Here is a 16,039-nt window from a genome sequence, read left to right on the forward strand (position 1 = left end):
ATGCAGCAGAGGGCACCATCCGTACATGAGTGTGTTGTATGATGGATCCAGTCATCCGATCCAGCAGAGGGCACCATCCGTACATGAGTGTGTTGTATGATGGATCCAGTCATCCGATCCAGCAGAGGGCACCATCCCATCAAGGTCATATGAGTATAGAGTTGTCTGACTAGTCTCGTTCGAATAATTTTTTTTGCGGGAAAGAAATTCAGCTGATCAGCTAAAAAACCATCACAAGCAGCTTGCGTGCAAACTCGTCGTTTGCTACTTTTGCATAGCCATTTATTATGTTTTGAGTTATTTTGCAAATTGTATGTATACAACTAGCTAATAGCTTACATTTTCATCTTGGAACGATCAATCATCATGAGGTAACAAATAGTAATCAAGCTACAAGAAAAAGCAATGACGTTAACGATATAAAGTTCACATGTTTCACAGGTCTGCTCTCCTCCACACAGTAAGAAGAGCCAAATGGCGAAGATGCTCAAACTTGTGCAACACGAGCTTGTTGAGGTTTGTTACAGTACCCATTTGCAAATGTCTCACTAAGTTGTATTTTAAATGTCATAGACATACCTAGGTAACTAACGTTAGCTCGCTACAAGGGATTGAAAAGGGGCAACATTGGATACTGTAACGTTAGCTAGCTATCTTCTCTGTTTTCACCTCAGAAGGGTCCATCAAAAGATACACAGAAATCTAAAGCAACGGACAGTCATATTTCCCCAAATGTTTCTACCATTGAGAAAGCCAGTTTCTTTGATGAGTGCGATACTTATGGTGAGTTGAAAACAAACCTAAATCGTTTTTTATGGGTATGAAAAATCATTAATGGCAAGATGTTCTACAACAAATTACTATATTTGCACCCAGGTAACCCACTGCACAGCACTGCCCTTGAGGAAGACTTCAGCCCAAACTTGGATCAAAACAAAGAGGAAGTGGTGAAGGAGGGGGCAGCTAAGAGAAGATGGGGCCCATCCAAAAAGGTTAATAGTGTGACCCCAAAAAGACCCACACTGTCTGGGAGAGGTCAGACCAAACGGAGAGCTAGCAAAGTGGTCCAGCCAAAGGGATCTCAACAGAAAAATGTCAAACCAAAAGCCAGGTAAAACCTGCTTGTCACAATGTGGGATCTTACAAGCCCCTTTGCTCTCATTCCTTTATGAAGTGATGGAGAGGGGAAATATCCACTAACGATGGAACACAAGTTCTAATTGTAAAGTTATTCTGTTCCTTTTCCTCCATTTATAATGGTCAGGCCCCAAAAAGAGAGTGCAGAAGGGACAGGTGAAGAGGATTTAACAGAAGCTCAGAGCGAGCCTTCTGCATCACAGAAAAAGGCACCAGTCAGAAAGGAACAGGACACAGAAGTGGATGACTCGGTATGACATTATCCCCTCTCTCAGTAACATAAGACAGGGCACTGTTGCTAAGAGCAGTGTTACATTATGTTGCCTGTGATGAGCTTAATGTCCTCTAATCACTGCTTACTAACAGAGGTCATCGGGCGAGGAGGAGGAAATTGAGGTGTCTGCTCCGGGCTCCAGTCCTCAACCTATTCATAAGAAACGTAGAACATCCCTGTCTTCAGAGAATCTGACAGATGAGGACATTAGTTGGGTAAGAACAGCCACTGCTCTTCCCAGTGAGTGACAATGTGAGATGTTTGCCACCTTTTCCTTTAAAAAAGTAACATATAATCCTTCCTTGTCATCTGTGATACATTTGCAACTTTTTGTTTGGATATGTTGCCTTTTTCCTGACCACATCAACCCTTCAGATTACAAAGGAAAAGGGGAAACTCAACCAGTTCTCTCACCCACAGAATCCAAGTCAGAAGAAGGCCAAACCAGTCGATGTGCAAAAGCAAAGGAAGTCCTCAGTTGAGATGGGTTCGCAGGGTCTGAGGGGGAGTTCGCAGGGTACGAGGAGGAAGTCCTCTTCAGGTAACAGCTAGATCTCTATTCAGCACCACATCCTCCCAGACAGACACATAGAGTCTCTCTCAAAACCACCAGAGTGAATTACCACACTGCATGACTTCATTAATTTGTGTAAAATATACACCACATTAATTAATCCATGTATTGTTTTTCCAGGAAGTGCTGGTCCTTCCAAAAGAGACGAGCAGAAACGAAGGAATGTAAAAAATCCCACTGATCTTGATGTGGTGTTGGACTCATTTTTGGAATTCGTGTCAGAGTATACGTGAGTTCCCATCAGTTTAGCATGGATAGACACATCTTTAAAGTAATCATTATCTCAAGTAAAAAATGTTCTCCCTGTTTTTATTCAGGGATGCAGTGGATTCTGTTGCAGTATTGCAGGCTATAGATGCTCTCTCAAGTTCTTTTGAAGATCAACTCACAGAGAAGGTAACTCATTTTGGGTGACCAGTTGTCATACTTTGCAAAACCAATAGTGGGGAAAATAATGTATTTATTTGATTATTATAGTGTTGTGCATCTTCAGGATGCCCAGGCCACATGGGCTTATAAGACACTTTATTTGCTGTAGCAAAATAAAATTGTGTGTGTATATATACAGTACCAGTCAAAAGTTTGCACACACCTACTCATTCCAGGGTTTTTCTTTATTTTTACTCTTCTACATTATATAATAATAGTGAAGACATCAATGCTATGAAATAAAACATGTAATCATGTAATAACCAAAAAAGTGTTACACAAATCAAAATATATTTTATGTTTGAGATTCTTCAAAGTAGGCACCCTTTGCCTTGACAGCTTTGCACACTCTTGGCATTCTCTCAACCAGCTTCATGAAGTAGTCACCTGGAATGCATTTCAATTCATGTGTGCCTTGTTAAGTTAATTTGTGGAATTGATTTCCTTAATGGTTTGAGCCAATCAGTTGTGTTGTGACAGGGTAGGGGTGGTATACTGAAGATAGCCCTATTTGGTAAAAGACCAAGTCCATATTATGGCAAGCACAGCTCAAATAAGCAAAGAGAAACAACAGTCCATCATTACTTTAAGACATGAAGGTCAGTCAATCTGGAAAATTTGAAGAACTTTGTGCTGTCGCAATAACCATCAAGCGCTATGATGAAACTGGCTCTCATGAGGACCGCCACAGGAAAGGAAGACCCAGAGTTACCTCTGCTGCAGAGGATAAGTTCATTAGAGTTACTAGCCTCAGAAATTGCAGCCCAAATAAATGCTTCAGAGTTCAAGTAACAGACATATCTCAACATAAACTGTTCAGAGGAGACTGTGTGAATCAGGCCTTCATAGTGAAATTGCTGTAAAGAAACCACTACTAAAGGACATCAATAAGAAGAGACTTGTTTGGGCCAAGAAACACAAGCAATGGCCATTAGACCGGTGGCAATCTGTACTTTGGTCTGATGAGTCCAAATTTGAGATTTCTGGTTCCAACCGCCGTGTCTTTGTGAGACGCAGAGTAGGTGAATGGATGATTTCCGCATGTGGTACCCACCGTGAAGCGTGGAGGTGTGATGGTGTGGGGGTGCTTTGCTGGTGACACTGATTTATTTAGAATTCAAGGCACCCTTAACCAGCATGGCTACCATAGCATTCTGCAGCGATACGCCATCCCATCTGGTTGGCGCTTATTTGCTTTTCAACAGGACAATGACTCAACACACCTCCAGGCTGTGTAAGGGCTATTTGACAAAGGAGAGTGATGGAGTGCTGCATCAGATGACCTGGCCTCCACAATCACCCGACCTCAACCCAATTGAGATAGTTGGACCGCAGAGTCAAGAAAGAGCAGGTGTGAGTAGGTGTGTCCAAACTTTTGACTGGTACTAATATATAAAGTTGAAGTGGGAAGTTTACATACACTTAGGTTGGAGTCATTAAAACTCGTTTTTCAACCACTCCACACATTCCTTGTTAACAAACTATAGTTTTGGCAAGTCGGTTAGGACATCTACTTTTCGCATGACACAAGTAATTTTTCCAACAATTGTTTTGACATATTATTTCACTTATCATTCACTGTATCACAATTCCAGTGGGTCAGAAGTTTACATACACTAAGTTGACTGTGCCTTTAAACAGCTTGGAAAATTCCAGAAAATTATGCCATGGCTTTAGAAGCTTCTGATGATAGGCTAATTGACATCATTTGAGTCAATTGAAGGTGTACCTGTGGATGTATTTCAAGGCCTACCTTCAAACTCAGTGCCTCTGCTTGACATCATGGGAAAATCAAAAGAAATCAGCCAAGACCTCAGAAAAACAATTGTAGGCCTTCACAAGTCTGGTTCATTCTTGGGAGCAATTTCCAAACGCCTGAAGGTACCACGTTCATCTGTACAAACGATAGTACGCAAGTATAAACACCATGGGACCACGCATCCGTCATACCGCTCAGGAAGGAGACGTGTTCTGTCTCCTAGAGATGAACGTACTTTGGTGCGAAAAGTGTAAATCAATCCCAGAACAACAGCAAAGAACCTTGTGAAGATGCTGGAGGAAATGGGTACAAAAGTATCTATATCCACAGTAAAACGAGTCCATTATCGACATAACCTGAAAGGACGGTCAGCATGGAAGGAGCCACTGCTCCAAAACCGCCATAAGAAAAGCCAGACTACGTTTTGCAACTGCACATGGGGACAAAGATTGTACTTTTTGGAGAAGTGTCCTCTGGTCTGATGAGACAAAAATAGAACTGTTAGACCATAATGACCATTGTTATGTTTGGAGTAAAAAGGGGGAGGCTTGCAAGCCGAAGAACACCATCCCAACCGTGAAGCACGGGGGTGGCAGCATCATGTTGTGGGGGTGCTTCCCTGTGGCTCAGATGGTAGAGCATGGTGTTTGCAACACCAGCATGGTGTGTGCAATGCCAGGGTTGTGGGTTCGATTCCCACGGGGGGGCAGTACAAAAAAAAAATGCATGAAATGTATGCATTCACTACTGTAAGTCGCTCTGGATAAGAGCGTCTGCTAAATGACTAAAATGTAAGTGTGCTTTGCTGCAGGAGGGACTGGTGCACTTCACAAAATAGATGGCATCACAAGGAGGGAAAATAATGTGGCTATATTGAAGCAACATCTCAAGACATCAGTGAGAAAGTTGAAGCTTGGTCGCAAATGGGTCTTCCAAATGAACAATGACCTCAAGCATACTTCCAAAGTTATGGCAAAATGGCTTAAGGACAATGAAGTCAAGGTATTGGAGTGGCCATCACAAAGCCCTGACCTCAAACCTACAGAGAATTTGTGGGCAGAACTGATAAAGCGTGTGTGAGCAAGGAGGCCTACAAACCTGACTCAGTTACACCAGCTCTGTCAGGAGGAATGGGCCAAAATTCACCCAACTGATTGTGGGGAGCTTGTGGAAGGCTACCTGAAACGTTTGACCCAAGTTCAACAATTTAAAGGCAATGCTACCAAATACTAATTGAGTGTATGTAAACTTCTCTCTCACTGGGAATGTGATGAAAGATATAAAAGCTGAAATAAATCATTCTCTCTGCTATTATTCTGACATTTCACATTCTTAAAATAAAGTGGTGATCCTGAATGACCTCAGACAAGGTATTTTTACTTGGATTAAATGTCAGGAATTGTGATAAACTGAGTTTAAATGTATTTGGCTTTGCTGTATGTAAACTTCCGACTTCAACTGTGTGTGTATATGTATATGTGTATATATATATATATATATATATAACGTTCATACGGCAGTGAAAGACTATAGAGAAAACAAAAACCTTTCAAGTATACAACTTATCTTGTGTGTTGAAAATATTAACGTTTTCATAAACACATTTTCTTAATTTTTTATTTCCTTAGATAACTGCTTCAAAGGAGCTAAAATTCCTGAAAAGGGACAACGCAAAGGTAAGCTTTTCTTTAGATATGAACACTACAAACACTAGATCTCAGGAAGCCTGTGGGCATGAGTGTCTGTGGTTATACACTCGTCTCATGTTCTGTAGTTCTTCTAGGACGACAAGGATATTCACTGTGTCCCATCATAATCATTTAATGACGTCAGTCATCAGCCTATTGTTGTTTTCTCAGATGAATGCTGCCATTAACCGTAAGAGAGCCAGGCTGCTCGAGGCCAAAAATGAACTTATAAGGTATGAGTTTTTTTTCTTCTTGCAAATGGGGCTAAAGCAAGGTTAACTGCTGAAGTAACGCAACGATTACTGTGATGTGTTTTATTTCTATATTATATGGCATGTTTCTCAAACCCAACAACACTACATCACAAAACAGAATAGAGAATGTGAAACATCCCCTTGTTCTCTGCCAGGAGTGAGGCCCAATTGAGGGCCCTGCAGAAGGACCAGTCTCGACTTGAGCAGAGGCTAACAGACATACGGAAGGGAACCACTTTCTTGAAAGATCTGGGTCACCTGCACAAGAGCTACCTGGACCATAGAAAAGCCCACCCTAACCAGGCGGAGGAGGTGAGGACGTCAATAACAAGCCTTCTGTTCTTGTTCATCTAGTTACAGTTTAGGATTTAACCTAATGCTGACATCCAGTCACTTACAACAATGTTTCTTAGTTATGGCCAAAGACTTATGGATGTGTCTTCAGAGGGCATGAATCAAATAAAATGTTATTTGTCACATGCGCCGAATACGGCTGGTGTTGTCTTTACTATGAAATGCTTGCTAACAAGCCCTTCCCAACAATGCAGTTAAAAAAAAAAAAAAATGAATAGCAACACTAGAGGAATAAAATACACAGGAATTGAGCTATAAACTATGAACAGAAGAGGCAGTGATAATAATCTATTATAGTAGCTTAAAGTGAGTTAAAGCACTGTTCTGTTGACATCTGTTTCCATTCCACAGTATGGCCCCTCCAGTCTACCAGCTCTTCTCCTGGAGGCCCGTGATGTGTTGGGGACTGAAGATCAGCTGAAGACTGTCAACGAGAGGCTTCAACAGGCTCTGGACAAAGTGGCTCACAACAAGTGAGCTCCAAGTTGAGAATTATGCTACACTCTTTTAAAGTGTTGATCAAAGGTCCTTTTGAGATTTGTATATTAAATCTCAAGTAAGGTATGTGTTTCAAAATAAATGTTTCAGTAATGAGTACCTTTTCTGGAAATGATTTGTTGATCAGCACCTTGCTGGAGGGTTATGTTGTCTGGTGGAAAAACTGCCATTTTAACTTTAACATACATTAATGCATATACAGTGAGCTCCAAAAGTATTGGGACAGTGACATTTTTGGGGGTGCTTTGTACTGTTTGAGGATATTTTCATCCATATCAGGTGAACCGTTCAGAAATTCTAGCACTTTTTGTACGTGGTCCCCCCCATTTCAGGGGACCAAAAGTGTTGGGACAAATTCACTTGTTTATTAAGGGAGTAAAAAGGGAAGTATTTGGTCCCATATTCTTAGCAGACAATTATTAAATCAAGCTTGTGACTCAAGACGTGTTGGAAGCGTTTGCTGTTTGTTTATGTTTCAGATTATTTTGTGCCCAATGGTAAATAATGTATTGTGTCATTTTGGAGTCACTTCATTGTAAATCGGAATAGAATGTTTCTTAACATTACAGATAATCCTGAATGAATTGTAAATAATGACTGAGAAAGTAAGACGCACAAACATCATACCCCCAAAACCTCTTACCATTACAATAACGGGAGGTTAGCATACCCCCAAAACCTCTTACCATTACAATAACGGGAGGTTAGCATACCCCCAAAACCTCTTACCATTACAATAACGGGAGGTTAGCATACCCCCAAAACCTCTTACCATTACAATAACGGGAGGTTAGCATTTTTGGGGGGTACGATACTTGTGCGTCTAACTTTCTCACTCAGATTTGTAGTCACAAGCTTGAAGTCATTGCGTGCTATGAATCTGGGACCAAATATGTAACTTTTTTCTACTTTAATACACAGGTGAATTTGTCCCAACACTTTTGGTCCCCTAAAATGGGGAGGGGGGGCACCGAAAGTGCTGTAATTTCTAAACGGTTCACCCGATATGGATGAAAATGCCCTCAAATTAAATCTGTCTGCACTGTATCATTTGAAATCCAAAGTGCTGGAGTATAGCGCCAAAATAACAAAAAATGTGTCACTGTCCCAATTCTTTGAGTTCACTGTACATGTATTTCTGAGAAATCACATGGTGGCCAATCCCTATTTATAAATGTATGCCTTTCCTACCCACTTCTCAGTATTTGGTATCAACCTTATTTAGTCATGTAATGTAATGTGTTCTGCAGGTGTGGCTACCTTGTCAAACCTGCTCACTTGCTGGCCAACGGAGTCATGGAGTTTTCATTCAATGGGGGTTTCAGTAAATGTATTTTAAATCATCCCTTTAAATACGGTGCACCTTTTTATTTATAATTGTGTAGACAGACTCAATAAAATACATAGAGAGAATGGGTTCAGAATATAGGGATCAATGAAAGAAAGCCATCTATGCATATTTGTCTGTTTCAGCAGCAACTGGTATTTTCTAAAATACTCTGATCTTGTAGATTTTTTTAGGGTTAGGAAAAGTATGAATCATTAAAAGTATTTTGATTCATCCTGAAAGTTGTCATATTGGAAGGTGGAAAAAAGTGAGAAGACGCTTTTTCCACTTGGAACCGGTATGTTCGCAAGACATTCATGGTTCCTCTCGCTTAAAGGTTGTTTAATTATTAGGGAATTACGCCATATTCTGATCTTGATTTATCTGTAGACCCCTCCGCCACATCATTTATTCGACCACCTCAAACGAATAGGGGGCGAATAACATGCTATGATCATGCTTAAATTCAATGTTACAAAGAAAACCATACAATAAGGGGATTACGTTCCATTTTCACGCGCAGAACTCCGGTTGCAATCAGGAGAATAGCGTTTACAGGAAAGTATATATTTTTATTTTATTGCAGAAACACCAGTATACATACAATAAGTATACAAACAGACAATGATAACATGCTAGGGGGTACAACAAATTACAGATTATACAATGACCTTAAAAGATACATGTATTGATTGTTTTAACAGCTTTCTTTTTGGGAGAATGTAGAATGTTCTTAATGTATTGTTACAATTCCTAATAGAAAACATGGAAGAGTGTTTGTTTATTTATTAGTGAATTTACATTTATGAATCTGAAATTTGTTTTCTTTATGTTTTCTAAGGAAACCGAGCAGCACATTCTCCCATAATAAACAAAAGTCATCAAGAATATTAACAATGATAAAACTAGAAATATCTTTCCATAATTTCTTTACATGTAGACAATGCCAAAATAAAAGCAAAACTGCTTCTGGATGTTCAACACAAAAAGTACAGTTAATGTTAATGTATTCTTTTGAGTTTCTTCAGGTAATGATTCGCTGGGAAATACTAATCAAGTATTTATTTGTGTGGTAATAACCAGACTTTTTTCCAACCAATATTATTGACAAATGTATTCCAGTAAATGGTGAGGTAAGGAATAGAAATAAAGCACATATATGTCTGTTGTTCTGAGGGAGCAAGGATAAATGCATTTTTTTCTATTGAGGAGTCAACTGGATTAATAAGAGGGTAGCTCAAGAAGGTGAGGTCTGGTTACACCTCTAAACATGAGAGTTCAAGATGGAATAGTATCTAGGACTTGGTGTAACAGGGATATTGTTACGAGATAATTGCGAAACAATCCTTCTGCATTAAAAAGTTGACTCACCAGCAGGATATGATTATTAAACCAGTTCATAAAAAATTAAATCACCGGAAGTTACTCTGTAGGCTTCTTTAGAAATCCCGTCCTTAGTCAAGGTGTGTACTTTAGGCCCGCCCACACGGTTCGTCACTAGTTACCACAGACACAAAGTCATAAACCCCGCCTATTTCTACAATTTATCTTCTAAACATCTGATTTCAACCTTAACCACACTGCTAATCTTACACCCAACCTTAAATTAAGACCAAAAAGCACATTGTTGTTTTCATGAATTGTTACGATATTGCCAATGTTGACTTTGGGGTTGTGGTAACAAGTGGGGAAACCTGCCCACATACTAAACTACGGCGTTTGATTGGCTGCGTTTGCCAAATGACGCGGAAACAAGTTTTTTAATTGAACACTTCTCAATCTCATGAACAAATCGCAGGGAAATTGGGAAGTCTTGGCTTTTACGCTGTCACCTGTGTATTTCAACGGTCTAACGCAAGTAAGTTTGTTTTACCCTTAACATTGATAAGGTATGTATTGCCATTTATCAATCAAACTAGCTAGCTAACTATAGAACCAAGCTTGGCTCCTGTGTGGATTCAACTTTGGAAGCAACCACCGGTGTGTGTGTAATAAACGACTTTATTTTTCACTTTCAGTACAACTATAACGCTAGGCGTTGTAAAGGGTGATTGTACAACTGAGATTGGCACCATGTCTGATTTGGTGGATGCCAAATTCATAGCTGCACAAGGGTAAGGCACTGCATTTCTCCTGTCAACCCCATCAACTTCACAAAGAATATAGAATAGCAAGCGACAAAATGAGATGTAGGCATATTGAATGTAGGCCTACTCTATGATTTTTAATTTACAACCCCATTGGGACGGTATGAGTTGGGCCATTTATAAACCCCATTGAGATGAGTTGGGCCAGTGAGCCTCTTTTTACATAGTTATATCAGCTCTCACATACCGAGACAGTATATTTTAATGCTATAATTTACCCATGAATCGTGTTGGACAAATGATTATCTCAGCTCCATGAGCATGCAGCGTGACGTCTGATCATGAACCAAAAACATTCTGGTCGTATTCCTCTGCTTAGACGTTGCTGACGCATGCCAGATCTTACAACGCCAGGATAGGTATTTTATGTATCAGCTAAACACATATGTTATAGCAATCTGGTGCCCGACGCCACAGTCGATGACATATATAACCGTTGGTTGATGCATGCGTTTAAGCATGTCATCTGTACAGTCTAGTCGGTATGGTTTCGATTTGAGGTTCACTACATATTCCTTTAAGTATAAATGATGCGGTGCCATTTGGTTTGAAAATGTACCTCAATCCAGGTATGAAGGTGTCGCTGTACTCCTCGATTACACGGCTGGCATAATGGGATATTTAAAAGATGGAAATACTGTAATTGTTTTTCATAAAACTGCCCTTTTTGACAGCAGGTTAGGTTATCTCATTCTAAAGCTGCCCGTTGGATTGCAAAATCCAGTTACTTACCCCAATGCTAGGTGTTGCATTTGAATTGAATCCAATGTGGTGCTTTATTCAAATAAAAAAACTGGCAATATTTCAATCTTTGCGACTGAGATAATGGAATAATTAGGAGTACAGCGACACTGTCCATCCCTGCATTAAGGTACGTTTTCAAGCCATATCCCTCATTCGTCACCGTGGTGCAACATATTGGCCTAGTATCATTTAAACTTTAAGGAGATTTCAGTGAACCTCAAGTCGAAACCATTCTGGCTAATGTTCAGTCATGTTAGAGGTTTCAACCCCCGGGCTCTATTAGCCAATCAACATGGATTTTCAACATGGGCTACCTGTGGAACCAGATTAACATGGACAATGAAAATTGCACTTTTAAATGTTAAAAGGAACTTGTTGGTCTTTGTTCCAGGCCAGGGAACCCCTCAGTGCCAAGGTTTACTATAGAGCATCATAAAGTAGATGCTAGGCCTCCAGCTGACATGTTCACATATAAAATGAACTACCCCAGCCTTGGACAATGTGTCATCATCAACAACAAGAACTTTGACAGGAGAACAGGTAGGCCTATGTGTGTATTATGTATTATAGGAGTTTTTTTTTGTTTTTTTTCCTGTTCAGGTTATGATGATATTTCATATGTTATCTACACTTCATTGGTAATTTCCCTTTTAAAGGAATGAGTTCTCGCGAGGGAACAGATGTGGACGCTGGCTATGCAAGGAAAGTGTTTGAACGTTTGGGGTACAACGTGAAAGTTGCCAATGACCAGACGGTGCAGCAGATCCGACAGCTGCTTTACACTGGTAAGTTCACCAGTCTGGATGTGAGTGTGTTAGATTTTCTAAATTGCAATAATCATGGTAGTAGTGATGTGACATCTGGCTAACTTTGATAAACTTTAGGAAATCTCTCTGAATAAAAAATGTTGATAGACTTTAAGTTTAAACTACATGTGGGTGTATGACATTCTTCAGTGTCTCAAGATGACCACAGCCAATCGGCCTCCTTTGTGTGTGTGATGCTGAGCCATGGAGGCGAGGGTGTGTTCTATGGCACAGATGGACATGTGGAGCTCCAGAAGCTCACCGGACTCTTCAGGGGCGACCGCTGCAAAACGCTGGTGGGAAAGCCCAAACTCTTCTTCATCCAGGTACTGTAAGGTTTTAGCTGCCTGCTCTAAATTTCCCCTTCCACAGCTCAATGATTCTCTAGGTATGTTTGTTGAATCAACTATAAAGACTGAGGAATGAGGATGCAGTGTAACTGCATGACTTTGTAAATATGTTGTGTACTAAAGTGATGAACGTGTATTCTGCATGACTGATATTCAGTTATACAGTGTTAAAAGAGTAGACTCTCTTCCCCTGACCCTTGACCCCTAATCCTTCCTGTGGACCTGGTGAGTAGGCGTGCCGTGGCACTGATCTGGACTGTGGAATAGAGACAGACAGTGTTGCTGGTGGAATAGAGACGGACAGCTTTGCTGGTGACTATCCAGTGAGGATTCCAGTGGAGGCAGACTTTCTCTATGCTTACTCTACAGCCCCAGGTAATAAACCCTGTTTATTGATAGTTTTTTCCCCCCGCCCTCTCCTTACATACTTAACATATTTAAAGCTAGAATCCTTAGTTGCTACATTATTAATTTTTTTAATTCTAAATGAAATATGTGTGTGTGTGTGTGTGTGTGTTTACACATACACTTAGGTTGGAGTCATTAACTCGTTTTTCAACTACTCCCCAAATTTCTTGTTAACAAACTATAGTTTTGGCAAGTCGGTTAGGACATCTACTTTGTGCATGACACACGTAATTTATTTTTCCAACAATTGTTTACAAACAGATTATTTCACTTATAATTCACTGTATCACAATTCCAGTAGGTCAGAAGTTTGCATACACTAAGTTGACTGTGCCTTTAAACAGCTCAGAAAATTCCAGAAAATGATGTCATGGCTTTAGAAGCTTCTGATAGGCTAATTGACATAATGAGACAATTGGAGGTGTACCTGTGGATGTATTTCAATGCCTACCTTCAAATTCAGTGCCTCTTTGCTTGACATCATGGGAAAATCTAAAGAAATCAGCCAAGACCTCAGAAAAACATGTGTAGACCTTCAAGTGTGGTTCATCCTTTGGAGCAATTTCCAAACGCCTGACGGTACCACGTTCATCTGTACGCAAGTATAAACACCATGGGGCCACGCATCCGTCATACCGCTCAGGAAGGAGACGCGTTCTGTCTCCTAGAGATGAACATACTTTGGTGCGGAATGTGCAAGTCAATCCCAGAACAACAGCAAAGGACCTTGTGAAGATGCTGGAGGAAACAGGTACAGGCGTATCTATATCCACAGTAAAACGAGTCCAATATCGGCATAACCTGAAAGGCCGCTCAGCAAGGAAGAAGCCACTGCTCCAAAACCGCCATTAAAAAAGCCAGACTACGGTTTGCAACTGCACATGGGGACAAAGATCGTACTTTTTGGAGAAATGTCCTCTGATCTGATGAAACAAAAATAGAACTGTTTGGCCATAATGGCCATTGTCATGTTTGGAGGAAAAAGGGGGAGGCTTGCAAGCCAACAAACACCATCCCAACCGTGAAGCACGGGGGTGGCAGCATCATGTTGTGGGGGTGCTTTGCTGTAGGAGGGACTGGTGCACTTCACAAAATAGATGGCATCACGAGAAGGGAAAATTACGTGGCTATATTGAAGCAACATCTCAAGATATCAGTCAGGAAGTTAAAGCTTGGTTGCAAATGGGTCTTCCAAACGGACAATGACCCCAAGCATACTTCCAAAGTTGTCAAGGTATTGGAGTGGCCATCACAAAGCCCTGACCTCAATTCTATAGAACAATTGTGGGCAGAACTGATAAAGCGTGTGCGAGCAAGGAGGCCTACAAACCTGACTCAGTTACACCAGCTCTGTCAGGAGAAATGGGCCAAAATTCACCCAACTTATTGTGGGAAGCTTGTGGGAGTCTACCCGGAACGTTTGACCCAAGTTCAACAATTTAAAGGCAATGCTACCAAATATTAATTGAGTGTATGTAAACTTCTGACCCACTGGGAATGTGATGAAAGAAAAAAAGCTGAAATAAATGTCTCTCTGCTATTATTCTGACATTTCACATTCTTAAAATAAAGTGGTGATCCTGACTGACCTCAGACAAGGTATTTTTACTTGGATTAAATGTCAGGATTTGTGAAACACCTTTGCCAAACACATTTAAACCTAGTTTATGTTAACTTCTGACTTCATCTGTATATACCTGTTGATTCTTGAGTCATTTATAAGTTAACTGTCGTACCCCATTAGAACCCAACATTGTTATACTCCAATGTTTGTAAACTAAATGTAAACCAACACTGTATAGCCTCTCAACATGGTTAAAACTGTCATTATAATATCATGGATGGTCAGTCCTTGCATACATAGTCCTTGCTTTGAATTTGAGTGGTTAGGTTTCTCCAGGCCCATCCCTCAGCTTTTCACAAACTCAGGCAGGGTGTCCGCCATGTTTCAATGAAGGTTTCCAGCTTTAAATGCTTCACGTAATTTATTCATGCATACAACATACGTTACCTTTACATGGTACAATGTAGGCACCCATTGTTACATAGTACTAACAACTGATATGTCTGAACGTTCACCCATTTGCAGTTTGTGTATCACAGATTATAGGCCTACTAAAATAAAAGTATGGTAATTGCACTGCACCTATGTACAAAAACGACCATGTACCACTTTAGAAGTTTTAGCAATGGTTATCATTGCTATAGTGTTTGACTGATTGGTTTGTGAACTCCATAGGCTACTACTCCTGGAGGAACATCGACAAGGGCTCCTGGTTCATCCAGGCCCTCTGTGAGATGTTACAAAGGTACGGCAAACAGCTGGACATTATGCACATCATGACACGTGTCAACCACAAGGTGGCACATGACTTCGAGGTTTCCGTCAATGCCCACAAGCAGATCCCTTGCATTGTGTCTATGTTGACCAAACATCTCTACTTTCCACATTGATTGTATATCCTGTGGGACCATTTGACATATTTGCACAGTGTCTGCTGGGGTTCTAAAGACCATTAAATAATATAGAGGGATTCTCTGCACTGGACCAAATACCACCGTGGATAATCACTTATTCAAATATTTCTGTTTGGGGAAAGTCTAAAAGCGAAAAGGTATGAGATGTTTACCCTTGAGGCCTAAAGGGCATTATGTTGGACCACAGAAAATGGCTTTTTAATGGGGAAAGGCTGGCATTAAGTAATGACTGCAATAGCAGTACTTGCTACTGATTTGTTGTTCATGTATTTGGGATGGAACTAAGAAATAAAATGCCCTGAAATGTAGGGTAAACACATTTTTAGATAACATGGAATGAAAGTCACTCAGGCTTTGAAAGTATTGTAAAGTTGTACCATGTCTCTATATAAATAATCTCTCACCTGAGAGGTGTTTTTACATCATTTGCACATTGTACATTCAAAGAGGGTACTACATGAAATATGAATAAAGGAGCTTTTATCCATGGTAAATTGTGTTCCCAAGAAACATTTTATGTAAATAGGATTTCAAGAAAATAAATGTGAGTAAATACAACAAAATTCTGTTGATTCATGGTGCAATAATTTCTTGCATCCCATTGTGAAATAACTGTAAAATGTTTGCAATTTCATTGTGATATATTTTCATATGGAATACTAACATACCATGGTTATAAAAAAAAGTTAAACTGTCTTTATCCAACACATGATGGACATCTGAATGGGTGGGACTTGCAGAGTGTTTAGCCTCAGATAAGATGTCTGTTCTGCAGGGCCAAGGCCCTTGCATTTCCTGTGTTAGGGGCCAGG

At 40.2% G+C, this 16,039-nt stretch overlaps 2 protein-coding genes across 3 annotated transcripts; both read left to right on the forward strand.

The window, feature by feature from the left end:
• Positions 1 to 134: 134 nt before the first annotated feature.
• On the forward strand, positions 135 to 7,066 carry cenpu (centromere protein U). 2 transcript variants are annotated; one of them, XM_029771583.1, is made up of 13 exons: positions 135 to 371; positions 462 to 516; positions 675 to 783; positions 877 to 1,111; positions 1,265 to 1,388; positions 1,504 to 1,626; positions 1,832 to 1,952; positions 2,106 to 2,214; positions 2,303 to 2,381; positions 5,802 to 5,849; positions 6,033 to 6,094; positions 6,271 to 6,427; positions 6,821 to 7,066. In XM_029771583.1, exons 1-13 carry the CDS (start codon positions 367 to 369, stop codon positions 6,944 to 6,946), a joined length of 1,353 nt encoding a protein of 450 aa, XP_029627443.1. In that variant the 5' UTR covers positions 135 to 366; the 3' UTR covers positions 6,947 to 7,066. The 2 variants fall into 2 exon arrangements, with proteins under 2 accessions (XP_029627443.1, XP_029627444.1); XM_029771584.1 differs by having other exon boundaries at positions 191 to 371; positions 678 to 783.
• Positions 7,067 to 10,027: 2,961 nt separating this feature from the next.
• On the forward strand, positions 10,028 to 15,790 carry casp3b (caspase 3, apoptosis-related cysteine peptidase b). The gene is made up of 7 exons (XM_029771590.1): positions 10,028 to 10,152; positions 10,313 to 10,408; positions 11,577 to 11,725; positions 11,842 to 11,970; positions 12,142 to 12,317; positions 12,575 to 12,716; positions 14,989 to 15,790. Exons 2-7 carry the CDS (start codon positions 10,368 to 10,370, stop codon positions 15,201 to 15,203), a joined length of 852 nt encoding a protein of 283 aa, XP_029627450.1. The 5' UTR covers positions 10,028 to 10,152; positions 10,313 to 10,367; the 3' UTR covers positions 15,204 to 15,790.
• Positions 15,791 to 16,039: the final 249 nt, after the last annotated feature.

This window comes from Salmo trutta, chromosome 13, assembly GCF_901001165.1.
Source record: "Salmo trutta chromosome 13, fSalTru1.1, whole genome shotgun sequence".
NCBI classification, from domain to species: Eukaryota; Metazoa; Chordata; class Actinopteri; order Salmoniformes; family Salmonidae; genus Salmo; species Salmo trutta.